At 46.0% G+C, this 25,479-nt stretch overlaps 10 protein-coding genes across 10 annotated transcripts; 6 read left to right on the forward strand and 4 right to left on the reverse strand. All coding sequences in view use genetic code 12, as the record gives it.

Moving 5' to 3' along the window:
• Positions 1–2,306: 2,306 nt before the first annotated feature.
• Positions 2,307–3,386, forward strand: LODBEIA_P05470 (uncharacterized protein; the record flags this gene model as incomplete). Its single annotated transcript, XM_066975805.1, has 1 exon — positions 2,307–3,386. The coding sequence occupies one exon, from the start codon at positions 2,307–2,309 to the stop codon at positions 3,384–3,386; it is 1,080 nt and encodes a 359-aa protein (XP_066827485.1).
• Positions 3,387–4,108: 722 nt separating this feature from the next.
• LODBEIA_P05480 (uncharacterized protein) lies at positions 4,109–8,356 on the forward strand (the record flags this gene model as incomplete). Its single annotated transcript, XM_066975816.1, has 1 exon — positions 4,109–8,356. One exon carries the CDS (start codon positions 4,109–4,111, stop codon positions 8,354–8,356), a length of 4,248 nt encoding a protein of 1,415 aa, XP_066827486.1.
• Positions 8,357–8,845: 489 nt separating this feature from the next.
• LODBEIA_P05490 (uncharacterized protein) lies at positions 8,846–10,108 on the forward strand (the record flags this gene model as incomplete). The annotated part of the gene is made up of 1 exon (XM_066975827.1): positions 8,846–10,108. One exon carries the CDS (start codon positions 8,846–8,848, stop codon positions 10,106–10,108), a length of 1,263 nt encoding a protein of 420 aa, XP_066827487.1.
• A 173-nt stretch (positions 10,109–10,281) lies between these two features.
• LODBEIA_P05500 (uncharacterized protein) lies at positions 10,282–12,546 on the reverse strand (the record flags this gene model as incomplete). The annotated part of the gene is made up of 1 exon (XM_066975839.1): positions 10,282–12,546. The coding sequence occupies one exon, from the start codon at positions 12,544–12,546 to the stop codon at positions 10,282–10,284; it is 2,265 nt and encodes a 754-aa protein (XP_066827488.1).
• A 436-nt stretch (positions 12,547–12,982) lies between these two features.
• Positions 12,983–16,255, reverse strand: LODBEIA_P05510 (uncharacterized protein; the record flags this gene model as incomplete). Its single annotated transcript, XM_066975850.1, has 1 exon — positions 12,983–16,255. The coding sequence occupies one exon, from the start codon at positions 16,253–16,255 to the stop codon at positions 12,983–12,985; it is 3,273 nt and encodes a 1,090-aa protein (XP_066827489.1).
• Positions 16,256–16,788: 533 nt separating this feature from the next.
• On the reverse strand, positions 16,789–17,892 carry LODBEIA_P05520 (uncharacterized protein; the record flags this gene model as incomplete). The annotated part of the gene is made up of 1 exon (XM_066975861.1): positions 16,789–17,892. The coding sequence occupies one exon, from the start codon at positions 17,890–17,892 to the stop codon at positions 16,789–16,791; it is 1,104 nt and encodes a 367-aa protein (XP_066827490.1).
• Positions 17,893–18,297: 405 nt separating this feature from the next.
• LODBEIA_P05530 (uncharacterized protein) lies at positions 18,298–21,492 on the forward strand (the record flags this gene model as incomplete). Its single annotated transcript, XM_066975872.1, has 1 exon — positions 18,298–21,492. The coding sequence occupies one exon, from the start codon at positions 18,298–18,300 to the stop codon at positions 21,490–21,492; it is 3,195 nt and encodes a 1,064-aa protein (XP_066827491.1).
• A 368-nt stretch (positions 21,493–21,860) lies between these two features.
• LODBEIA_P05540 (uncharacterized protein) lies at positions 21,861–22,250 on the forward strand (the record flags this gene model as incomplete). The annotated part of the gene is made up of 1 exon (XM_066975883.1): positions 21,861–22,250. One exon carries the CDS (start codon positions 21,861–21,863, stop codon positions 22,248–22,250), a length of 390 nt encoding a protein of 129 aa, XP_066827492.1.
• A 435-nt stretch (positions 22,251–22,685) lies between these two features.
• LODBEIA_P05550 (uncharacterized protein) lies at positions 22,686–24,449 on the forward strand (the record flags this gene model as incomplete). The annotated part of the gene is made up of 1 exon (XM_066975894.1): positions 22,686–24,449. One exon carries the CDS (start codon positions 22,686–22,688, stop codon positions 24,447–24,449), a length of 1,764 nt encoding a protein of 587 aa, XP_066827493.1.
• Positions 24,450–24,612: 163 nt separating this feature from the next.
• On the reverse strand, positions 24,613–25,254 carry LODBEIA_P05560 (uncharacterized protein; the record flags this gene model as incomplete). The annotated part of the gene is made up of 1 exon (XM_066975905.1): positions 24,613–25,254. One exon carries the CDS (start codon positions 25,252–25,254, stop codon positions 24,613–24,615), a length of 642 nt encoding a protein of 213 aa, XP_066827494.1.
• Positions 25,255–25,479: the final 225 nt, after the last annotated feature.

Below are 25,479 nucleotides of genomic sequence, written 5' to 3' on the forward strand. Positions count from 1 at the left end.
GGAGATATATTACGTATATACGAAGGTGTATGTGTGTATATATCTCTCTATCAAATCAAATCTATTGTCCCGTCTTCTACAAGAATTAGATCAATTGCAAAGTCGATATAAGTGTCCCTTTTATCTCTCCAGTGAGATCAATAGTTGAAACGAAAGATGATGATGAAACAAAAAAAGAAGAAGAAGAAGAAGAAGAAGAAGGAGAAGAGGGAAGAGGTTGAATTGAAAAAAAAAAAAGCAAAAAAAAATTTGAACTGGTACAGCTTTTTTTTTCAATATACGTAAATAGCACGCTCACGGAGTCTCCCATGGTAAAGTGGGGAGACTGCGACTTGTTGGATATATTCAGAGAGAGGGAGGGATAGCTAGTCACTGTAGTATTACAATGAAGCTCACTATGGGGATTTTTTTTTTCAGCTTGTTGGTGGAGCAGTTGGTAGCGCTCTGGTAATTTCGAAGTAAAAAAAAAAACCTGTATCTCTCGACACAAAATCAGTTTGGCTAAAAAGGAGATAATCTCCGCATATCTAAGACCAATCAGATGCTGCAAATTTGTAAGTGGCGGCCGCGGGACTACCACTGGGCTACTAAAGCATTTATGCGGTATCAGCAGGGGCGCCCGCTTCGCTACGGATTAAGGAAAGAGGGAACCAACTGCCAAAAACAAAGTGTAACATGCTATAGCGGGCAGCAGCAGCCATCATGCCGAAGCAGGGCCGCGGTACACCTGCCCTGCAACACACTCTCTCTCCCCTCGTGGTTGCAGCCAAAAATCCAGCATTCTAATCTCGCTACTGTATTTTTTGTTCTATTCCGTCACCATCCGCAGAACACACACCAAGGGGTAGTCCCTCCTCGACCCTATATACCCTGCAATAAATGTATGTAAATCGCCAACTTCGTGTCAGATGCCATTATAGTTTCACAATCTTGATTCTCCTCTCGACTATTGCAAGACTCTATCGTCCGCCACGTGCAATTTGTTTTTTTTTTTTTTTCGGTTTATTATGCGAATAAATATACCCGGGAATTACGGGTTTATCCGATGGCCGAAAACTGCTCTACGTATCCACCCTACTGCTCTCGAACCAATCAAAATGAAAAAGGTGCAGATTGCTGATGCTTGAGTAGCCACTCGGTCATTTACGTGTAGCTCACTCGATTGCCAAGCGTAGAAAAGTTCTACATGCTCATTGGTCTCCACTGAGCAGCGCACCAAAAAAGTTGATTATATCTCGAAGGCGAAAGACTTGCAGTAGAGCTCCTCTGTCCGCCCCTTACGTATATATCTAATATGGTGCGGAAATGTGGTGAAAAATATTTCATCATGTCGTCATCCCAAGCAAAAAAAAAATTCATTCCCATCAACCGTCCCCCCATGCATAGCAAATGGTACAACACACTTGCGAGAGAGTGAAATTGATGGAAGCGGAAGCAGTTGACTCTCAAATTTCAGACAATCAGAGCTTGGGGCATGTATTTTTTTTTCTTTTCTTTTCCCCAGCAGCAGGAGTGACACTCGATGTTCGCCTTTGCTCGAGACGGGCCAATTACTTCTCTCCTACGCCTCTGCTCATCACATCTGGAAGCTTATAGTAGGGTTTTTCAAGGCGCGAGAGAGTATTGCATCGTGTGTAGTGTTTGAGGCTGCAAAAAATTTCCAAAAGGCACACTCTGGAATCTTGTACCACTCAATATCCTCAATTGAAATCTTTTGCAGCCTCTGCAATCGATGATTCACCAACGTGGCAACTGGATGGATTGACAGATGTCCAGCATAATCAAGCAGAGGACAAGAAAGAGAGAGAAAATAGACCCGTTCCTTCTGTTTTTTGCTTGAAATTTAGTTGCAAAATTTGCCAAATAAACAAACCCGAGTGGGGGGGAAAAAATACTCAGCTTTAAACAGCCACTAGAACAGTAATTGAACTCCATAAATGAAAAGCATGGTTTCAGATCTGCAGCAGTCAAAATGCTCCTAGACTGGATTTTGTTGTTTACTTCATTTCTTAAGATTCTTCACTGCTCCCGTGAAGAAAATACAAAATAAAAAAAAAAAAAAAAAAAAAAAAGAGAGAAAATGATTTGCCCGGAGAGGGACTCGAACACTGGTTGGGAAAAATCGTAGGTAGCATTTTTTGCTGTCCCTCTGCGCGCGACAAAGAGAAGAGCAGCGGCAGCAGCATCACCATCACCAACATCACCATCACCAACACCAGCTCCATCGTTAATCCAAAGGGTTTCCCTAATTTTTTTTTTCATTTTTGTTAGCTAGCCTACTTTTTTTATTTTTTTTTTCCCGATATATGACGGAGTTGAAACAAGTGACGTTCACACCAGAGGTGCTAGAACGGATTGCACCCGATGTGTCACTCCAGCGACATCTCGCCATAGGAATCAGACCCAATCTACGCTACTTCCACGAATTCAAATCGATCGAGTTTGGCAACAGTTCCCAGATCCAGCAGTCGTCTGCAAATGTCATTGCCTCGTCGATCTTGAAAAGCGGCTCTACCACGGTGATCAACTCCATCACCTTACTGATTGTCGAAGACTTGTATGGCGGCGCCAAGCTTCAAGACTATGCCACCATCTACCCACAAGTGGAGATATTGAGGGGTAGGTCCGGTGCTCCCACGGACGAAGAGATGATTTTAAGCCAGGACCTATTTGAGCTGTTTAGACGCTGCCGCGTCATACCGCTGCTGAACCTAAGGATCACAAACGTGGGCATCGCAGTCAAGGACGACGAAAGCGGCGCCGAGGAGATCATCTACCCGGACTTGGATGAGACGCAGTGGCAGCTTGCCAACTTGTCCAATATGCATGACAAGGCCTTTTCCTTCGTCTTGCATCTGCACATTAAGATCTACCTGAAACAAGTGAGCACAAACTCGCTATTCGACTTGTGCTTTGCTTCGTGCTTGAAAGCGTTGCGCGAGTTGAAGTTGCCGCGCTGCTACGTTGACGATACCATCAGCACCAAGATCTCCATCAGGTCAAGGAAATCCAACGCCAGGGGAACTGTCGACTCAAACAGAGGCACGTTGATGTTGGATTGTAGAGATGAGATGAGGTACAAATTGGAGCTCAATGCGAGTGCCAACACCGTGTCAAGCAACTTTGGCGTGATCAAGAAGGAGACTGCTAAAGATCAGGACATAGAAATGGAAGATGGAGAAGGGGCGGCGGCGGCGGTGGTTATGTTGACCGACTTGGAGGGCGAAGCCGAAGAAAGTAGCGTGTTGTCGAGAATATCCATCATCAACAGCGCTGAAACTATAAACAAGATAAGTTTGGTGAGCGATGGCGTTATAGATCTAGAGACGTTGAAGCAAGCCATCGACGCTTCTCAGAAAAGAGCAGAGTTTAGTGAACTGTTGTAAGTGATGAATTTTTTTTTTTTCGTTTAATGGCCTTCCACTATGTCATACACACACGTCAAATAAAACCAGGTTCTCTTTTTTTTTTTTCCCTTTACAGCCTAGACTTTAGCAGCGTGGGTTGCAAGCAGTTGCTCACCCTTTAACCGTTTGCGAAGAAACCACATTCTGTCTCGCCATGTGCAGGGCTGCAATGACTAATACTACAGCAGAACGGGGGAAGAGCCGGTGGCGTTAACAGATAAAGATTAGAAAAGAAAAAGGAAGGGGGCAACAACTACTGCAACAACTGCAACAACAAAAAAAGAATTTTCAGGACGCGCAACAACTGACACACAACACACAGACAACACACACAAGCCAGAGGGAGACAGAAGGAAAGAAATAAGGCCCCTTTGAAATTGTTGCAACACCTGCTTACGCCATTGCACCATACTCAACCAGATAAAGAAAGCTTAATCACTGGGTTCTGGCTCTTTAAACGCTCAACTCACCAGACTTGGATTCGATTTACTTACTTACTGAGCCACACATTCTACTCTTTCTCTCTCTCTCTTTCAATTGCGTTCTCCGTATTTTCTTTCTTCTCTTCTGACTGCTGCAAGAAAATATTTTGGCAACAGACAAACAAAACAAAAAAAAAAAAAAAAGAGGCCCTCATGAGATTTCAGATTGTAACCTAGGTGATATAAACCCCCCCCAGATAGTCAGTCGAATCAGCCGCTATGTCTGCTGATAGGGTCATCGCTGATCCGGATCGCATTGAGATTGAAGAGAGCCACAGCTACTCCTCAGTTTCATCGTCGACGGGATCTCCCGAGCCGCAATCGCACCCTGCATCAGATGGTCATCTTGAGAATGCTTCCTCAAATGACATGGAGCGCGGCTTGGAAGATGATTTGGAGACACGTAGGCTGCTGATAAGGCATATTATAGAGTGCACGCGCTGGAAAGAGGGTGATGATTGCTGCGTTATACCTGACGACTACTACCAGGGCTTTCTTGACGCAAAAGTGGACTCGTTCGCCGCGTTGAAAGCGGAGCTTGGTCCATTGGACTTCCATCGCGTGGTCAACAACTCGGGGTATCTCTTGCCCGCGGACGAAGAGCTTGTCACAACTAGAGCAGTCCCGCGAGACGTGTTCAGCAAGTTTTCCGAGTGGTTTGGAGTTCTCGGCCAGCCCGTGTTTCGGTCCATGATTGCCGATGCCAAGACTGGCGAGATCAAAGTGGAGAGATGGCCCATGACTTTGATTGTTCGTACTGTGGGCAAACGAACACCACTGGTACCGCCGTCAAATCATCATCATCATCATCAACAGCAGCAGACTTTGTTCAGAAGCGGCGTTGCGAGATACAACAGCAACAGCAACAACCACCATAATGAGCTAGATGGCGATCTCCCTGTTCCAGTGGCGTTTTCCAGGACAAAGTCCTTTTCGCAGTTGATAAGCTTGATTCTGCTGCACGTGTTGAAATCGCCCAAGAGCCCCCTCGAGGACTTTCGGTTGTGGTTCATCTCCCACTCCAAGGAGAACGAGTTGCCCTTCCATCTTGGCGTTCAGAAGTTTGTGTTTGACATTGAGACTAAAACCGTGGTGACGCCAAAGATATACGACAACAGCTTGCTTTCGGAAGGTGTCACTCAACCTGTTTACCACGTAGTGATGGAAAAGAAGGAAAGAGCCAGCTCGAATTTCCCCGTTGACGTTTTCGTCAAGGCTCATGCCGATTATGCAAGCGACAAAACTCGGCGAGAGAACGGAAAAGGAGGAGGAGACGGAGGAGGCCGCATGGGCTTGTCGAATCTTGGAAACACTTGCTACATGAACTCTGCACTACAGTGTCTTTTGCATGTACCGGAGATCAATGACTATTTTTTTTACGACATCTACCAAAAAGAACTCAATCTTGATAACCCGCTTGGTTACAACGGCGACGTTGCAAATTCGTTTGGTTCGCTCTTGAAATCTGCATTCAACCCCGCTAAGCACTCGTCAAGTATCCTGCCCCGTGATTTCAAAACCACCATTGGAAGATATAGCTCCATGTTTTCCGGGTACCTACAGCAGGACTCGCAAGAGCTACTAAGCTGGCTCCTCGACGCCCTTCATGAAGACCTCAACCGCATACACACCAAGCCCTATTGCGAGAAACCCGAGTTGAAAGATGACGAGATTAACGATCAAGGCGCAGTGGTCAGGTTGGCCCAAATGTGCTGGAACCAACATAAACAGAGAAACGACTCCGTCATCATAGACCTCTTTACGGGATTGTACCAATCGACTTTGGTGTGTCCTGACTGTAACAAAACGTCGATTACGTTTGACCCCTTCAACGACCTCACTTTGCCGTTACCCATGAACAAAAAATGGTACCACACATTCACCATTGTTGATTTATCACCCGAGCCAGTTATACCAACAAGGGTAATGAAGCTCGAAGTGGAATTGAAAAAGACATCAAACTACGATGAACTAGTGGCGTATTTCTCCAACTTTTTAAAAGTGCCCTCAAGGGACTTGTTCCTTTATGAGATTTTCCAACACGGCGTTTGCGCCGATTTCCAGTTTGAATACAACAAAAACAAATTTATGCCCATTGGTGACGTTATCGGCCGCTCCGACGATGTGTTTGTGTACATCATTCCCCACGATCCGGACACAGATTTAATAATACCAGTGTTTAACGTGGTGGAGGACGACGACAGGCTGTACCAGATGGTTAATTATTTTGGATTCCCGTTGTTTATTGTCATCAACAAAGATAACCTCAATAGTTTTGGCACAATTAGACGCAAGCTATTAGAAGCAACATCGGTCTTGACAAGCCTTGACCTAGTTGAAGAGTACGAGAAATGCAAGCAATTACTCGATAATTTTGTGGCAAAGAAGTTTTATGAAAAGTCAGACTTTACGATACCGGGAGCGGGAAACAAACCACTCGAAGAAAAGGAACAAGACGAGGAGGAGAAGGAGGAGGAAAAGAAGGAGGAGGAAAAGAAGGAGGAGGAAAAGAAGGAGGAGGAGAAGGAGAAGGAGAAGGAGGAGAAGGAGGAGGAGGAAGTGAAGGAGGAGGAGGAGGAGAAGGATGAGGAAGTGAAGGTGAAGGCCAAGGACCGGGAGAAGGTAAAAGAGGAGGACATCACTGAATACGATAGCGATGTCTCGTTGGCAGATCCGTACCTAAACGCTGATTTTGGCTTCAAAATAATGTACGTTCTAAACCACAACCCTGCTCACTATGTGGACCATCGCGCGTTGCATGGGAGAGCCATCAAACAGCCGGAGAGGAAAATCAACATGCCCTTTCAAAAACCAAACTCGCGCAACTTCAAGCCTTTGCTAGACGAGGTGCCAGAAGCAAAGCGGAAATTCTATCAGCACAGCACGGTCACAAACAGTGATTCCATCATTGACTCAGCAGGCGAGAACAACCAAGTCTCACCCTCTCCCGAGATTGTTTCATCCATAGAAAGGGATAGCGACGAAAACGAAGGGTTCGTTGTTATCGATAAAGAACTCGCCACCGGCGAGGGAAACTTGGAGAAGAACGAGACCATTCGTGAAGAATCAAAGCCTCCACCGTTGCCTTCGAGGATCCAACAACTATCGCAGTTGAATCTGTCCGACGAGGAAACCGAGAGTGAGATTAACTTGGGTAGTCTATTCGAATCCACCACTAATCTTCCCTTGAGGCCAGATTCCACATATTCAGACTCAACCAAGCCTTCCAATTTAAATTCTCCTGTGGAAAGCAACTTTGACGAAGAAGAAGAAGAAGACGACGACGACGAAGGAGTAAGAGTGGTAGACAGGTTAAGAGAAAGGGTAAAGGAAAAGGTAAAAGAAAGAGAAAAAATATATGGAAAACAGGTTCCATGGAATAATCGAGGCACACTTGTTTCGAAAAAAACCGTTTTGATATGTAACTGGGATTCAGGTGTCTTTTCAAAATGTTTCGACAACTCGCTTGTCACTTGGAAATCCAACTCGATGCCACAATTGACCAATACAGAGCTAGAGCAAAATCGGGTAAAGTTGGAGCGCCAGAAAAAGAAGAAAATCACCTTGGCCGAGTGCTTGAATAGCTTCAGCACGCCCGAGCTACTCGGCGAGCACGACTTGTGGTACTGTCCTCGATGCAAAGACCACAAGCGTGCCACGAAAACCATTCAGTTGTGGTCATGCGGTGATATTCTCACTATCCACTTGAAGAGGTTCCACAGTGCCAGGGCGTTTAGCGACAAGATTGACGTTGTAGTCGATTTCCCCATCGAAGGGTTAAACGTCAGCTCCTATGTCGCCAACCCGGCTTGCGACGACAGCGATTGCATCTATGATCTCATTGCCGTGGATAACCACTATGGTGGACTCGGGGGCGGCCACTACACGGCCTCGGTGAAAAACTTTTGCGACGGCAAGTGGTATTACTATAACGACAGCCGCGTCACGGAGATTTCCAATCCCGAGGAAGTTGTATCCAGTGCCGCGTACTTGCTATTCTACCGCAAGAGACCTTTACACAATAAGCTCGGCAGCGGCGCCGCCACCAAGTTAGAGAAAATCTTGAGCAACGGAGTGCTAGAATTTGAAGCTAAGGAGGCCAAAAAGAAAGTTGCTTTTGAAAACGTTGAGGATCAAGTTGGGAAATACGAATTGGCCTCGAGATTTGCTGCTGCTGATGACGATTACGAAGAGTCTTATGATAATGAAGTTGGAGACGAGAAGGAGTCCAATTCGGGGATCGATGCCGATTCCACGAGTAATGATAGCGAGGACGACGTGACCATGAAAGCGAGAAAACAACGACTCAACAGCATGAAGGAAGATGGTGGCTGCGGCAGCGGCGCTACGCAATTGAAGAAGCAAAAGACAAACTCTAGCCCTTCACATGATAATGATGGAAGCGAGTCAGAGCACCTCAAGATGTCATCTTCACCTGACGAACAGAACAATGCTGCTCCCCATTGATCTGGTATATATATAGAGAAAAAAAAAAGAGGTAAAGGGGCTGGGCTTGCTGATCAGTGATGACTGAGGTCGGAATTGCTTTTGCTTTTGCTTTTTTGTTTTGTAGAGGGAAGCGTAGGTTTAGTTGATACGAATGCATGAGCTCAATTATTTTTTTCGTTGTTTCTGTTCCAGGAGAAAGGAAAAAGATCGGAACTTTCCAACCCCATGGAGAACTTTACTTAGTAGCAGTGGAGTCACCTTCCATTTATTTGATAAAGCCTTGCATCGGGCTAAAAAGAAGAAATAAAGAAAAGAAAAATCAACAAAATAGATCCTCTTCCCCCCATAATTTGCGCTCTTGTTTATCACCACCTTCAACACACTCAGCTCAACTCGCGCGAGGAGGTTTTTTTTTTTTTTCAAACTCCACCCAAGTTCACGTCATACAGCAGCAGTTTCACTTAACCCTTCCCCCCTCCCACCTCAAAAAACGTTTCTTCCAATGCTATGACAGTCGAGCAATTTCTAGCAGACATCAACCGCACATTCACTGGCCCTCAAGACGACCAAAAATTTCAAACTTTAACGCGCTTGCTCTGCGTTGACCCCACCGAGAACCGATACGTCACGAGCATCTACAACAACACGGCCGCGTCGTCGCACGTTTCATCTAGCATTCACACCGAGTACGATGCAGACTGGCCCGCTTTCGGCTCGGTTGTCTCGAGCTTCATCCGCCTTTGCCAGTTATGTGATCCGTGGTCTGCTTTAAGGTCGTTTGACTTGTACACCACTTACTTGAACGACTTGTCTATTGCTTTCAACAACAATAACTTCGGGTGGCTTCTATCTGGAGTGATCAAATCTACTATTGGAATGGTGCTTCCGTGGGCGTTGAGGTTGGACCGACTGATGTTCCAGCGGGAGCAAGGCGGCAGGTACAGATTGGGGTTCATGGCGTCTGTGCTTTTGAAAATCTTCAACAATATCAGAGTCAACGATACAAACAAGTACAAAAAGAGCATCATGTTGTACTTGGGGAACAAATTATGCTACATCTATTGGAAGTTGGATAACCCCTTGCTATGTCGGAACATATTCAGCAATATGAACAATACAAGTTTGAAAATTGACGATTTCCCCCGTGGCGAGCAATTGAAATATAGGTTCTATCTCGCCAAGTACTATTTCATCAAGTACGAGTTGATTGAGTGTTTCCGACACTTGCTGTGGTGCTTGGTCAACACGCTGAGCGCCAAGAACCAGAAGTTGGTGATTGAGCTTTTGCTCCCCGTGAGCTTGGTGCTTGGAAAGAAGCCCAACTTCGGGAGTTTGCAGCAGCAAGTGCACGACGCGAGCGTGCATGAGGCGTTGCACATTTACAGCGAGTTGTTCCGAGTCGTGGCGCGCGGCGACCACCAGAGCTTCACGTTGTTGCTTGAGCGGAATCACCACTATCTAAAGAGAAACAACGCGTTGCTTTTGATGAACCGAGTCGAGATTTTGTTGTACAGAAATTTGGTGCGGCATGTGTGGAGGATTTTGGGCCAACCTTTGAGCGTTGCCATCGATGTGGTGCCCACTCTCGAGAGCGATTCGCTTTTCAAGGAGAACTTATTTGTGAGTCTTATCGATTCAAATATGATCAAGGGGAAATTGACAACCAAGGGGGTGTTAGTCTTGAGCAAGACGGATACCTTCCCCGATGTCTTTGACATTTACACAAAGAGATTCGGCACTCGAAATGGACAAGCTAATGACTGGATGTAGTAATCGATGTAAATTTTTGAACATTATATAATTGAAGAACTTATTCTTGTTCTTTTTTTTTTGTATTAAGCGACGCGAAGTGAATAGATTGGGGGTAATTTTTTTTTTCCTTTTTTAATTCCCCCTTTCTTTCTTTCTAGTAGTAGTAATGTGTATATGGATATGCAGCTGATTCAAACGATGCCAAACGAGCTTTTCAAGTTTTCTTGATCCCGCTGCTTGCGAAGATTTTCAATCTCTTCGATTCCTCCCGATTTCTTCAACCGGTTGTCTTCCACGAAATCACCCAACTCTTCTTGGAACTTGTTTAATCTAGACATGGCCCTCTCCTTCTCCCTCAACTTTTCTGCTCGTTCAATCGCCTCGACCCTACTCTCATGGTTGGGATTCAACAGAGCTATGTTTACCAACACTTGGTCTTTGATGCTATGCAAACTCTCCCCGGGTTCTGGTATATGCAAGTTGGCAACGACCTTGCTTCTCTTGGAAGGGACCCCTTTGCTTTGCTCGATGGAGCACTGCTCAATCAACTCGTACGTTTCCTGGATCCTGGCCAAGTCCTCTTTCAAGTCGTTGGTCAAGTCATCCTGCAAGTTGAAAAACTGCTGCTCCTCGCAAACCTTGTCCAACTCCGACTCCCAGATTTTCTTCCAAATCGATTTTTCCTTCGTGATGTAGCTGCTCATTTCCTGCCACGACTTGTTGGCCTCCAGAATCTCCTTCAATATCTGCTTCAATTGTTTTTCGCCCACTCTGACGCCTCGTTGAGCCACATCTTTTCTGACTTCTTCCATCACATCCTGCAAATCGTCAACTTTTGTCAACAACAGGTCCGATTCTTCAGAAAGCTTCAAGTGGCACGACTCCATATACTTTCTGTTTGCGTTTTGGGAAACTTCCAACCCGGATTCTTGCAACACTTTTAATTTCTGCATCACCTTGGCTAGCGTAGAGCTGAATTCATCAGTTGAAGCATTGTTCAACTGCTTTACTGCTCGCAATTCATTCTCCAACCTTGTCAATTCCCTCCTGTCAACATTTGACGCTGTTTGCTTTACCCTTGGCAACAATTTGCTATCCAGTGCGGAGGAAATCACTGGTGTGGGTATTTCAATCGACGAGATGGCATTCTCGACCTTGGAAGTGAGATCGGTACTCATTGACTCCAATTTTAGATTCAATTCCTCGATTCTAGAACCGAGTTTGCTCCACGTTTCTTCCTCACGCTTGGTATTTTCTTGAAGACATAGTAGAGTGCCAGTTTTCACATCTCCAAGTAAGCTTTCCTCGAGTTCGTAAAAGGCCTTTGAATGAGGGTCCTCGATGTAGATATCGGGGAATGTACCACCAGCCGGCGAGTACCCGAATTTTTCAACAAAAAGGAGCCGGATGGAGGCCAATGTTGCTGGTAAGGTTATAAAGCTTTTTCTCGTGGTTGAATTGATTCTTAAAAGAACATAAGTTTCTCCTGTAGTGAGATTCAGTTCGCTAACCACAGAGTCGTTCGCATTTGTGGGTGCATGTGTGGGTGCGCTTGCATTTAAAGGTGAATTTGCATTTGTAGGTGCACTTGTAGGTGAATTTGCATTTGCATTTGTAGTTGCAATTGGCAAAGCTTCTGGCGATCTAGGCGTGGCTTGAGGCTCAAATGCAGACGTGGCCTCGTTTATTTGTTTGAATTTGGACTGGTTTGGCAAGCTTGTTAGTTTAGCAAATTGATAAGCGCTGAATCTTTTGCTTGCTCTGCGCTGTAGCGCATCTCCATTCTGCAACTGCGACAATGCGTCTTTCCTTTCCGGCGTTCTTGCACCAATAGACGAAGTATTACTCTTCCGACCAGAGTTTGCCTCAGGTAGTGACAATGACGCGTTTTTTACAGCTTCCGAGGCTGTCTCCGTCGGCACTTCCAAAAAGTTCCTGCTCTGCCGGCTTTTCTCTGAATTCAGCTCCAAAGCTTCGCGAGCTGACCTCTCGTTCGCCATCGCTTTCGCCTTGGCTTGTTTTACTTTTAGGTTCTGGAGCAACGTCACAATTATCTGTCTGATATCGGGCAAGAACCTATCCAAGTTCTCCTGAGAGGGCGCCTCGGCCAACGCGGCCTCCAAGATGACACGCAATTGCTGTGGGACATTGCCAAGGTCCGAAATATCAATGCCACTGTTGGTGAATGCCCTGCTCGCAGAGCGGAAATCGTTGCCCAATTTGACGTAGGCGTCGCTGACAAACTTATCATCGACTTCCTGTCTTGCCCACTGCGTCAAGCTTTCCAACAAATGCTTTGTAGATACAAGGAGACGGGTAACGCACGATTCAATTGTGGAGAGCGACTTTCTTTTCGGTCTATTAGTCGTATACATGGGAGCCAATGACGAAGTTGAGGATGATGAGGATGAAGATAAATTGGGAGGCGTGCCACCACCTCCATCAGCAGACGTCATTACTCCAAGTACAATATGCCTGTGCTTGACTCAATAGTTGTGCTGTATTGCGTGTTGCGATGGGAGTGTGTATGTACGTGTATATATGTGTGTGTGGTTTACGATGCTACCCAAACCTCAACCCAAGCTCGATTTCAGTTTTTGATATTTTCAAGATTGCAAGTGATGGTGTGTAACAAATTCAAGCACCAGAGACCCCTACTGCCAGTTCACAGACACCAAACCAAACCCACACAGACTCTACGCCTTCGATTTTTCTTCTTCTTCTTCTTCTTTTTTTCTTTTCTCAATCTGAGAAAGTGAGTGTGTGTATGTGTGATGTATCGTACTTGGAACCAACGAGTCTATTGTCATTTGAAATCGGTCTAGATATGCATTAAGGTAAAACAGTAAGCAAAAAAAAGAAAAGAAAGAAAGAGTTTATCTAATTAACTAACTAACTAAAGTATTTATTCACGATGTCAAGGTCGGAGGGGTTCTTCTGCAACAACGCCACCGCTTCTTCGTGAGGAATCGAGCTGAGCAACTGTCTTGTAGAGGTGACAACTCTGGTGGCGGTGTTTCCGTGGATAGCTGCATGGGCCAATGCTTGAATGACGGAATCGACAACTTTTGCAATGTGTTTGCGGACAACCGGGTGGTTGTTGTCAATCAACTCGCAAAGAAAGACGTATGGGAACGGAGCCGCGGTTTCGTCTTGCACTATAGGCAAGAGCAAAATCCACTGGTCCAACAACGCATTCAAGTTGGGGATCGCCGAGGAAAATTTATGGCAAACCTTGGCAATTGCCGCAACGGCATTTTCTGTAGCAATGGCGTTTTCATCAGCTCTTGCATCTACCACTTGTGCCATTTTGAACATTGGTTCCAATGATGCAATGCAAAACTCTCCATAGTCCTCGCCTCCAAATTGGGCTGCCACACCTACAGCATAGGCACTTGCTTGACGCACACCCGCGTGCGGAGATACCAACGAGCTGGCCAAAACACCCAAAAATGATTCTTTAAACACGACTGAACTTGGTCCACCATGCTCTAAAATGTCACAGACTATGCACAAGCCACAGAGTTTCAACGCAGCAGTGTTGTCCTCGTTGATGAATGTAGACACGGTAGGGATAAATTCTTGGAAATTCTCAAGGGCAGCTGCCTTGACATTTTTGAAAATCGACGAGACGGATTTGTTGATCTCATCCAACAATTCCTCATCCGTGTACTCTTCTTCATTCTCTTCGAGATCTTCCGTGTATTCGTCATCCTCGTCATCCCGCGACTTGATTCTCTCGTATATCTCGACCAAGTTGGAGTTGATGGATGAACATAATGTTTGCAACTGAGGCGCAGATATGGAGTTGGGCGCCAACGAATTGACTGACTCGACCAACGCCGTGTAGTAAGCCACAACCAACTCTGCCACGGGCTCCGATTTGAGAACTTCCGATAACTTGTCGCAAATCTTGGACCACAACTGAAGCGTCTCCTGCGAGTCATTGCCCGTGGCAGCCACAACGCATTTCAACAAAGAAGCCAAAGTCAAAGCGGCCGACCCTCGCACCCCATCATGGAGATAAAAGTCCAAGCCCGGCAACGCAATCTCATCTGCAATCTCTTTTGCCCATGGGTAAAAGTCCTCTTTCAATTGGATTGCATAAGTCCTCAACAAGTCCATCGCGGTGACCTTATCGTCCAAGGCAGCAGTGTGTACGGCAATCCACTTGCCTGATAAATTAATCACCTCCCACTCGTCATTGTTGTTATATTCTTCCGCCTCATCTTCCTCCAATAATGAGATATCCTGCGAGGCTTTCGCGGTGATCATCAACGGAGGCATGACCGAGGGCAAGTACGGCAAAAAGTCCTTGCCCAATATTCTACAGATTCTGCTCCAGGCTTGCTCCAAGTATTGCTTAACTGGGTCATCGTCTTCAACTGCAGTTTGTTGAATGTGCCCGAAAAGCTGGATCAAGCCGACACTGTGCGGCTGGAATTTCTCCTTGCCCACCGCCAACGCAATCAATGTCGAGCATTCAATGCACTTGGCCTTGAGGATCCTGTTTTCGTCTCCCACATCAGTTTGCAAAACGTTTGTCAAGAGCGGCATCAAAGTGTCATAGTACTTGACAAAGGTCTTTTCGGCGGCATCGGCAATTATAGCAATTGTTGTCAAGACTTGCTCTTGAACATAACGTTTTTGGGATTGCAACAAGACGAGCAAATGGTTAAGCAAGTCGTCCAAGTATGGCTCCAAAATCTCCTTTGACGCAGCCTCGGAAAAGTTCACCAAGGCAGCAGCAGCATGGGCTTGCACACGAGGAACCGATTTAGTTGTGAGCTTCGAGATCAATGCCGGCAAAATTCTATCACCCGAGGTTCTTTGAATGTAGTCCGCAAAATCGGTGGACATCTGGCCCAAGGCGTTGCAGCATGCGTATTGAACACGTGGGTGCTCGTCGTTGAGGGTGGGCAACACCATATCCAAAAGTCTCGATGTTTCTCCCTTCAACACGTCGGCACACCCTTCGGCTGCCGAGGACAAGGCCATCAACGAAGCCTGGCGCTCTCTCCAATTGGAAGATTGGATCATGCTGGGCAAGTACTGGAACAATGGACCTGCCATGCATTGGCCATTGAGCCTCAAACTCACCCTGTCCAACGCCTGTCTCGCGGCATCGTATTCAGGCTCCTCGTCATCGTCCTCGGTGTCGTCGTTATTGTTCCAATCTGCAGCATCATCGTCGTCTATACAAACCTCCGTCAACATCGACAAGGTGATGAGGACAATTTCTTCGGTGTAGGATGGTGTTCGTTTACACATGGCGGGAGACACTTCTGAAAACGTTGTTAGCAACTCCAACGAGGACATCCTGGCAGCTGAATCCAAGTCCTTATTTTTCGAGACAACAGCACAGAATTCGATTATTGTGGGGAACATGTTCTTGAACATCTTTGGAGCAAGCTCAACCAATTCAACCAAGGCCTCCAAGACCGAGGTCAACGCAATATCTTGGCCATTTTGCAAAAATCTGGGCAATGAGTTCAAAAGCGAGGGCAATAATGGCGATAACGACGGCCACGTTGACTTTGGCAACTCCCTAAAGAAGGCAACAAACGCCGTGCACGCAGCAATGCGCACGTCATCATTCTCGTCCTCAAAACCGGCGTTATAAACGGGTAAAACCTCGTTGATATAAGATTGATCAACCAACTCTGGAGATGCAGAAAAGACTCTAAACGCCGACTCGCGAAAGCTGGGGTCGGGGTTCTTTGCAGCTGCAAATAGCGCAGGTATCAACTCGTTCCAACTGCCTGGAGGAGAGCAATCGCTCTTTGAGACCTCGGAAATGGCATCGGACAACTTGTGCCTCACCGAGTTTGACTGTTGCGAACCGAACCCTTGGAGTAAAGTTGATCTTATTTGCTGCTTTGCTCCATCGCTGATGACCCCAATGGTCCTATCAGTCACGCTAGAGAGTTCCTTCGGTGACTTGATGGCAAGTCTTCTCAAAAGGACAGCGGAGAATTGTCTCACCGTGTCATTTTCTCCCTGTGCCGCCTGCTCGGCTAAAAAAACGAGCAAAACCTCGACATTTTGCTTGCTCGACCATTCCTGGTCAAGAGCCTTCTCCGCCTCAACTCGGAACTCGGTTGAAAGTAGATTCTGAAGAAGGCTGCTTAGCCTGGCATGGACATCAGATGGTATCACACTCATTTTTTCCGTTTATTCTTGTTTTCCCCGAAGATATGTGATTGCAAATATGAAGTACGTCTTGTTCAACTTGTGGTTCCGAAGCCCGCTTTTGGTGTCTTGAAAAACAAGTGTTCTGCCCTTTTACTTCTGTAATTTTTTTACTTTTCTTTGATCTCCCCCTTGTAAGCACTCTTTCAAACGTCACAGTGGATATTCTGATTGGGGGGAAAGGGTGGTGAACAATGTATATTAACCCGTGAAAAATCCAAACAGTGAAAAAGAGCTGAAATGAAGGAGAGAAATCAAGAGTTTCGTAGTTTGAATAGAAATGGAAAAAAATTTGAAAAAAAAAAAAAATCAAAATACATACAAAAAAATAACGTAAAGGAGCAGAAGGTTTGCAACAATAACGATGGGAGATAAATGACAAGGAGAAGGTCTCGTCTATTCTAAAATTTACCCTCTAGGGAATGTACCTTTAGGGAGGGGGCCTCCAGGAGATTTGCATTTGCAAGTATTTTGGGGGTTTTCTTGCTAAGTATTTGGGGGTTTTCTTACTTCTTCAAGATGGTAATGACATCTTCGTCTTCCAATTCATGGCTCAATCCAACAATTTGGGGCTGATGTTTCACCGAAGTGCCGTAGACCAACGCGTTTCTAAAGTCTTCCACCAACGATTTGTGGATCGAATTGCAGAAATCCTCCACTGTGCACCTATCACTTCGCAACACCACAGGCTCATTGAAATCGGGCAACTTGCCCTTTGGTTTGGTGTATACTCTGACTAGTCTGAGCTTGGACCACATGACCTCCAACAAGTCGTCCAAGTTCCACCCGTTGCCTGAAGATATGGGCACGGCGTCGGGGATCTTGGTCAACAAGTTCAACTCTTCGATCGAGAATGAATCGATCTTGTTTAGCACGTATATTGCAGGAATGTACTTCCTGGCCTTGTATTCGATGGCGTCAATCAAGTCGTCGACGGTGGCATCGCACCTGAAGGCGATATTGGCACTGTTGATCTTATATTCCGACATCACGGCTCGAATTTCGTCGTTATCTAGATGGGTCAACGGAACTGTGTTTGTAATGTTGATCCCGCCTCTTTCCTTCTTTGTAAGCACAATGTTGGGAGGCTCCTTGTTTATCCTGATCCCCATCCCTTCTAGTTCGTGCTCAATGATTCTCTTGTGCTGCAAGGGCTTGTTGACATCGAGCACCAAGAACAATAGATTAACTGACCGGGCCACAGCAATAACCTGTTTACCCCTGCCTTTACCATCTTTGGCGCCTTCTATGATACCTGGCAAGTCCAACATCTGGATCTTGGCGCCCTTGTATTTGATAGTGCCTGGAACAGTGGTCAAGGTCGTAAACTCGTAGGCTGCTGCTTCGGAATGTGTTCCTGTCAATTTCGACAACAAGGTCGACTTCCCAACCGAGGGAAAACCAACAAAGCCAATGGTTGCCACGCCTGTTCTTGCCACGTCAAAACCAACTCCGCCACCACCGCCACCAGAGCCGCCATCTGTGAGGAGTTCTCTTCTCAACTTGGCCAACTTGGCCTTGAGCTGGCCCAAATGGAAGGACGTTGCCTTGTTCTTTTGAGTTTTGGCCATCTCATCTTCAATGGCTTTGATCTTTTCAACTGTAGTCATCTTGTCCTGTTGCTAACTGCCTTGTTATCTCTGTCTCTCCCTGTCTCTTTTATATTATTCTTTTCTCAACTTTGCCTTTGACTCTGACGCTTATCAAGAAAGCAAATGAAGTTAGGTTGGTTGGTCTAGGAAACCCTCCAGTGTAAGACAGAGATGACCTACTTACTGTCAAAGTAATGTCGTGTGATCGTGACTGAAAAATTTCGCGACACTGTCTGTCTCAGAGTGAAATATTTTTCACCACACTCTGCCCTGCTGTTGCAAGAGAATTGGCACCATATACGGAGTGCAAATCAAAGCAATTCTACTGTTTTTTTGAACCTATACTTCTTCGCTACTAGCAAGTCATCCTTTGTCTTTTTCCTTAATTTGATTTATTCTAGTTGAAAAAGTTGAAGCAGAAAAATGGGAAAGAAGAACAACAAGAAAGCAGGAGGAGATATCTGGGATGATGAAGATATGATGGCAGAGCAGCCACAAGCTGAGGAATTTGGAGCGAGCCAGTCCGCTTCCGAAGAGACTCCAGCTGCAGAAAGCACGGCAAACAATGGCGCAGATGAGGCCTCGGCAGATGATATTGCTGGTGACTTTCTCGGATTAATCCGTAAGAATAAGCAGAAGAAAGCCGAAAGGGAAGAGGAAAAGAGCAAAGCTGAGGCAAACGGAGGAGCTCCCAAGATTTTGTCCAAGAAGGAGAAGGAAAAGTTGAAAAAGGAGGCCGAAAAGCAGAAGAAGAAAGAGCAGGCCCAGGCAAAGAAGCAGCAGCAGGCTACCAAAAAGGAACAGATCAAGGAGGCCAACAAACAGAATGCAGCAGCTGCATCAGCCTCTGCTACTCCTGAACCAGAGGAACCGCAGTCGGCTGCTGCTGCTGCTGCTGCAAAGGAGGAAAAAGCCAAGCCGGCAAAGAAAGGTAAGAAAGCTCCCGCTGGTCTTGCGGCTTTGAAGAAACAATTGGAGTTGAAAAAGCAAATGGAGGAGGAGCAAAGGAGATTGGAAGAAGAAGAAGAACAGCGTTTACAGGAGCAGGAAAAGTTGGCCGCGGAGGAGGCAGCAAGAGCCGAGGAAGCAAGAGCTGCAAAGAAAGAGAAAGATCGATTGAAAAAGGAGCAATTGAAGGCAGAAGGTAAACTTTTGACCAAGAAGCAAAAGGAAGAAAAGAAATTGCAAGAACGTCGTCGCGCTCAGCTTCTTCAAGCTGGAAACGTTGTCGTTCCCGGCTTGCAGAAAGCCGAAGGTGAAGACGCTGCCAAACCAAAGAGGGTCGTTTACACAAAGAAGAAGTCCACAAAGCCAAAGACTTTTACTCAAAAGCCCGTGCAGACCAAAACTGACGAGGAGAGTAAAGAAAAGAACGACAATGCGGAGGAAGAGGCTTTTGTAGACGACTGGGAAAAGATGGCACTCAATGATGAAGATGAAGAAGAAGGTGAAGACCAAAAGGAAGCTGAAAAGGAAGAGGAAATTGCTGATTGGGAAGCAGCAGCTATTGCGGGAGAGAAGGAAGCAGACGACGAGGAAGAAACGCAAGAGGACGACGAGGAGTCCAAGAGAGAAAATGAACTCGGCCATAAAGAGGCTTCAGAAAAAGATGCTGCCGCAAAGAAGGTGGCTGCTGCCAAGACCGCGAGCGATAGAAGAGCCGAAGTCGAGTTGGATGACAAGGAAGCTCAGAAAGAAGCTCAAGTTTCTGCTCCTGCCCCTGCTGCTGCTCCTGCTGCTGCTCCTGCTGCGAAGAAAGCCGAGGCTGCAACCACGACCCAGAAGAAACCCGAGGGTGCCGCCACTGAGAAGGAATTGCGTTCTCCAATTTGCTGTATTTTGGGTCACGTCGATACCGGTAAGACCAAGTTGTTGGACAAGATCCGTCAAACGAATGTGCAAGGTGGTGAAGCGGGTGGTATCACCCAACAAATTGGTGCAACTTACTTCCCAGTTGATGCCATTAAGCAAAAGACCGCTGTTATGACCAAGTATGAGAAACAACTTTTCGAAGTGCCAGGGTTGTTGATTATAGATACACCAGGCCACGAGTCCTTTTCAAACTTGAGGTCGCGTGGTTCGTCGTTGTGTAACATTGCCATTTTGGTTATCGATATTATGCATGGTCTTGAACAGCAGACAATGGAGTCAATAAGGTTGTTGAGAGACAGGAAAGCCCCCTTTGTTGTTGCATTGAACAAGATTGATAGATTGTACGACTGGAAAGAAACGCCAAACAACTCGTTTAGAGACTCATTTGCTCAGCAATCCAAATCGGTTCAGCAGGAATTCCAAAACAGATACGACCAAATAAAGTTGGCGCTTGCCGAGCAAGGTTTGAACTCGGAGTTGTATTTCCAAAACAAAAGCATGGCCAAGTACGTCTCCATTGTCCCCACGTCAGCTGTCACGGGTGAAGGTGTGCCTGATTTGTTGTGGTTATTGCTTGAATTGACCCAAAAGAGAATGTCGAAACAATTGATGTACTTGTCCAAGCTCGAAGCCACCATTTTGGAGGTCAAGGTGGTTGAAGGTTTCGGGTTCACCATTGATGTTGTGTTGTCGAATGGTGTGTTGAGAGAAGGAGATAGGATTGTCCTTTGTGGATTGAATGGACCAATTGCGACAAACGTGAGGGCTTTGTTGACGCCACCTCCATCGAGAGAGTTGCGTATAAAGTCGGAATACATCCACCATAAGGAAGTGAAGGCCGCGTTGGGTGTCAAGATTGCAGCCAACGATTTGGAAAAAGCCGTTGCCGGTTCGCGTTTGTTGGTTGTTGGCGAAGACGACGACGAAGACGAGATGATGGACGAGGTCATGGACGATTTGACGGGCTTGCTAGATTCAGTTGACACATCGGGTAAAGGTGTAGTGGTGCAAGCGTCGACGTTGGGATCTTTGGAAGCGTTGTTGGATTTCTTGAAAGATATGAAGATCCCCGTTATGTCGATTGGTTTGGGTCCAGTTTACAAGAGAGACGTTATGAAGGCCGTTACGATGTTGGACAAGGCGCCCGAGTTGGCTGTGATGTTGTGTTTCGATGTCAAGGTTGACAAGGAAGCAGAACAATATGCCGCTGAAAACCACATCAAGATCTTTAACGCGGACATCATCTACCACTTGTTTGACGCATTTACCGCTTACCAAAACAAATTGTTGGAAGCACGCCGGAAAGAGTTTATGGAGTACGCTGTTTTGCCCTGTGTTTTGAAGACCATCCAGATCATCAACAAGAGGAACCCCATGATTATTGGTGTTGATGTCATTGAAGGTGCCGTGAAGATAGGCACACCCATCTGCGCCGTGCGCCACGATCCAGTCACTAAGCAACCAAACATCATGGTCTTGGGTAAAGTGACGTCGCTAGAGGTGAACCACAAGCCTGCCGACTCGGTCAAAAAGGGACAGACCGCCGCCGGTGTCGCTATGAGGTTGGAAAACCCATCGTCGGCCCAGCCAACGTGGGGACGCCACGTTGACGAGAGTGACAACTTGTACTCGTTGATCTCGCGTAGATCCATCGACACCTTGAAAGACCCTGCATTCCGCGACACGGTGTCTAGAGATGATTGGTTGTTGATTAAGAAATTGAAGACGGTTTTCGATATAAAGTAGACAAACTAGTGGAAGGAGAGAAATTACTAAATAGTGAATTATATAAATTCTGAAACACTGTCCGCTTAGACTCTGCTTTGCTTGCTTGCCGGAGAAGTTAAGAAAGCTCACCAACTGGAGACTGGAGGAGGTCGACTTGAAAGGTGAAATGTTGATCGTCGTCCCTGCTTTCACCAATAGCACGGTAGATAAAAGTGGCCTATAAAAAAAAAAGTGAAGGAGAAAATGGACGCTACCAATTTTTCCAAAATCGAAATTTCCAAACACCAATAGAAGTGGTACTGTTACTACACCTTGGGGGAAGGGAAAGCACCAAGCACCAGGTAAACCAACATCTCGATACACATTCACACACAAAATAATAGAAGATGCAAGATTTACCACCTATCGGCGGCTACGACCCCGTTCAATGGAAAAGGAACTTGCCAACACGAGGCTTCAGAGCCTCGATATACTTCTGGGGCATTCTAGGTATATGCTCGTTTGGCTTCTACAGATACTATCAAGGCGTCGATGAGCAAAGAGAGCTTACTCGTGAGAAGAGGTGGGCTAGGTTTTATCTTGAGCCTTTGCTCGCTGCTGAAGACGACAGAAACACAGCAAGACGCTATTTCGCCGAGATGGAGAGACAGAAGTTGATTAAGGAGAGTGCTACCGACGCCAAGGTGAAGGCAGCTATTGAAGACGAGATTTACCACGACAAGAGCAAGCAGAGATTCCCTAAGTATGTTGCTGGTCTCAATCCCAAGGACATATAGAGAGGTGGAAAAGAAGGAGCCGCAGGAGGAGGAGCGATGAGCGACTGGTGTTTCAAGGGTAATTTGGCGGAATTTTTTCGGTCAAAGCCAGTGGAGGACGGACCGGAAGGAAAGAAAAGCAGCATGCGTGTGTGTATGCGTCGTCGAAGGAAAAAAAAACTTGCCATTGGAAACGGGGTTTGTAACGTTTGACAAACTGAATTGGAGGGTGTATGAATATGGCAATGAATGATTTATTTAGAACTCTACGCCCTTTTTTTTGTTCACTTCCATGTTCTTGCAAGGCCAAGCACAGTGTTCTGCAAAATAGAACACACTCTCTACGACGATCTGATCCCTTCGCTATAACAGAATAGTACATGGTCCCTCTCTAATTTGCCAATTTGCGCTTTTTTTCAGGTTTGTTCCGTCAATGTTTTTTTTTTTTTCAACTATATGCCGTGCGAAACCACGTCAATTAACACCAGGTCTTTTTCCTATTTCACAGACAATCGGCACCAAGAGATGAAGCTAACGCGGCTACAGCATGTTCTTGTCGCGTTGAACGTGGCGTACCGACTATACTCGGCGTTCTACATGATCGTAGGAGACTGCGATGAAACTTTTAATTACTGGGAACCCTTGAACCTCCTTCTACGCCATTTCGGCAAGGAGACATGGGAGTACTCGCCTGAATATTCAATTCGATCATACGCGTATCTTATGCCTTACTACATTTTGGGAAAAATTGCCCAGCTGCTTCAATTGAGCCCCAAGCTGATCTTCTACTTTATCCGAGCAGTGGGACTTTCTGGGTTCACCAGCTTTTGCGAAATACGCTTTTTTCTCACAATAGCTCACTATTCTAGCGACGTGGCCAATTGGTTCCTCCTTTTCAGTTCGTTGAGCCCGGGGATGAGCCATGGTGGGGTTGCGTTGTTGCCTAGTTCATTGGCTTTGCAAACTACCATCTTGGCGCACTCATACATTTTAAAAGCCACGAAAGCTGCCAACAGTCACAAGATGATGACGAGGTATCTACTAGGAGCCATTGGGTGTTATTTTGTGGGTGGAATACTCGGCTGGCCCTTTGCGTTGGCATTGGGGATACCCGTGGGATTCTACACCGTTGCTCAAATTGCAAGAAAACTTATCAGTCCCACTATTTTGCTCAAGATTGCCATTGTTGCAGGCTGCATCGTGGCACCGATTGTGGCAATTGACTCGTATTTCTTGCAGAAGCTCGTGTTTATACCGGCAAACATTGTGTTGTACAACGTGTTTGGCGGCGAAGGCGAAGGTCCCGAGATTTTCGGGGTAGAGCCATGGAGCTACTATGTGTTGAACCTTGCGTTGAACTTCCACGTGGTGTTGCCGTTGAGTGTTGCAGGCGCGCTATGCAACCCACTACTCGCGGGCAAATTGAAGCTATTTTCACTATTGGTTTCAGCGCAGTTGCTTGTTTGGAACGTGATTTTCTTTAGTCAACCGCACAAGGAAGAACGATTCATGTACCCCATCTACGGTTTAATTTCCATTCTGGCGGCGATCTTTGTCTCGCAAGCGTTGCGAATAGGAGAAAAAGGAGTCGCTGCAATCAAACCAATTAGACCAATGTCTCTAACTCCAGCATTGAGATTGGGTCTAATCATGGCCGTTGCTGTTCCTTCGCATCTTCGGATCTTGAATCTTGTTGAAAACTACGGAGCTCCACTAAGGACATTTAGCTACATTGCTGATTTGCAGCCACAGCCGATTGATGATGGTCAATTGAACGTTTGCATGGGCAAGGAGTGGTACCATTTCCCCAACTCGTTCTTCTTGCCCGATGGGTACCGCCTTAAATTTGTCGATTCGGGATTTGACGGTCTACTTCCGGGTGACTTTCTCGAACAAGGGTCAATTCGAGACTCGGCATCTCATGTTCCACCAAATATGAACAGCCGCAATGAATTTGAAGCTGACAAGATTGTGGAGCTAAAGGAGTGCGACTATTTCGTGGACAACTCGCAATTGGGCAGCAAGCCGCAGCTCCTTTACCCCGATTTAACTTTGGATCAGGAGTGGGAGTTGAAGCGATGCTACAAGATGATCAATCCAGACGGCCGGCACACGTTTCTTGGCAAGTTGTTGTATATCCCCACCACTTTTTTGAAAAAGGTTCTCCCGTCTCATGTGGAATCCATGAGCTTCTGTGTGTTGAAAAGGAAGGATGAATGAGACTCTGAGTTTTTGCTCCATTTATAGAGATGGCTTTCATTTTAATAGATTATCACCCCCCCCCCCCCCCCCCCCCCCCCCATCAAGAAACGAATTCAAAAAAATTAAAAAAAAAAGGATCAACATATAGAAAAAAAAAGTGTTCTTCACTTGCTATTTCAAACTATTCGAAAAACTCATCCAAGGCCTTTTTGCTCTTGACAAACCCATCTTCGGCCTTGGCCAAGGCGTCTTCAATTAATGCTATCCAGAAATCATCGCTCAGTTCGTCCGGTACGGATGAATTCGACAGTTTCTCCGTGGCCAGAGTAGTTTCTGTAGCTTTTTTTGTAGCTTCTTTCGTATTGGCATCATCATTTTCGTTTCTGGTTCCGTTGGCTGCAGATGGCGCTGCTGCTTTTGCCTTGTTCTCTTCTGGATCCGATTTTCTCTCAGATTTGTGCGCTATGCTCTTGTGCGACAGACTTGGTGTTGCGGGTGCAGAAGTCAATTCAAAGTCGTCAAAGTTTATCTTGTGACCGTAATTCTGTATTCTTTCACACTGGCTTGAAATCGACGTCAACCCCAATGCGGCAGCTGAGCCTTTTAAGAAATGGCCCGTGGAACTCAACTGCTCCAAATCCTTCTCTTTCAAGTATAATTGTATGGTGTCGAATGTTTCTTCCACTTGGGAAACAAACGTCTCCACTAGTTGCTGCGAAAAGCCCTCTTCGTCTTCGTCCATTTGTAATATCTCGGAAAATACGGCCCAGTCGACCAAGTTTGAATCTTTCAACTTCTGCTCTTTCTCCGGAGTTGGTGCCATGATGGATGTTGGTTCTTCTTTTTATGTTTGGTGGAATTGGACTTGAATAAAAAAAAAAAAAAGGCTGTAACAAGTTGAAAGTTGGCTATGTCTTGTGTGTGAGCCTTTCTAGTACGCCCTGTCTAGTGATGAGATCCAGCAGTAGATGAGGAGGCAACAAATGGAAGATCCAGTGGTTTCTCTCTTTCTCTCCTTCTCTCTCTTTCCCTCTCTCCTTCTCTCTCT

This window comes from Lodderomyces beijingensis (genome assembly GCF_963989305.1).
Source record: "Lodderomyces beijingensis strain CBS 14171 genome assembly, chromosome: 1".
In the NCBI taxonomy this organism is placed as follows: Eukaryota; Fungi; Ascomycota; class Pichiomycetes; order Serinales; family Debaryomycetaceae; genus Lodderomyces; species Lodderomyces beijingensis.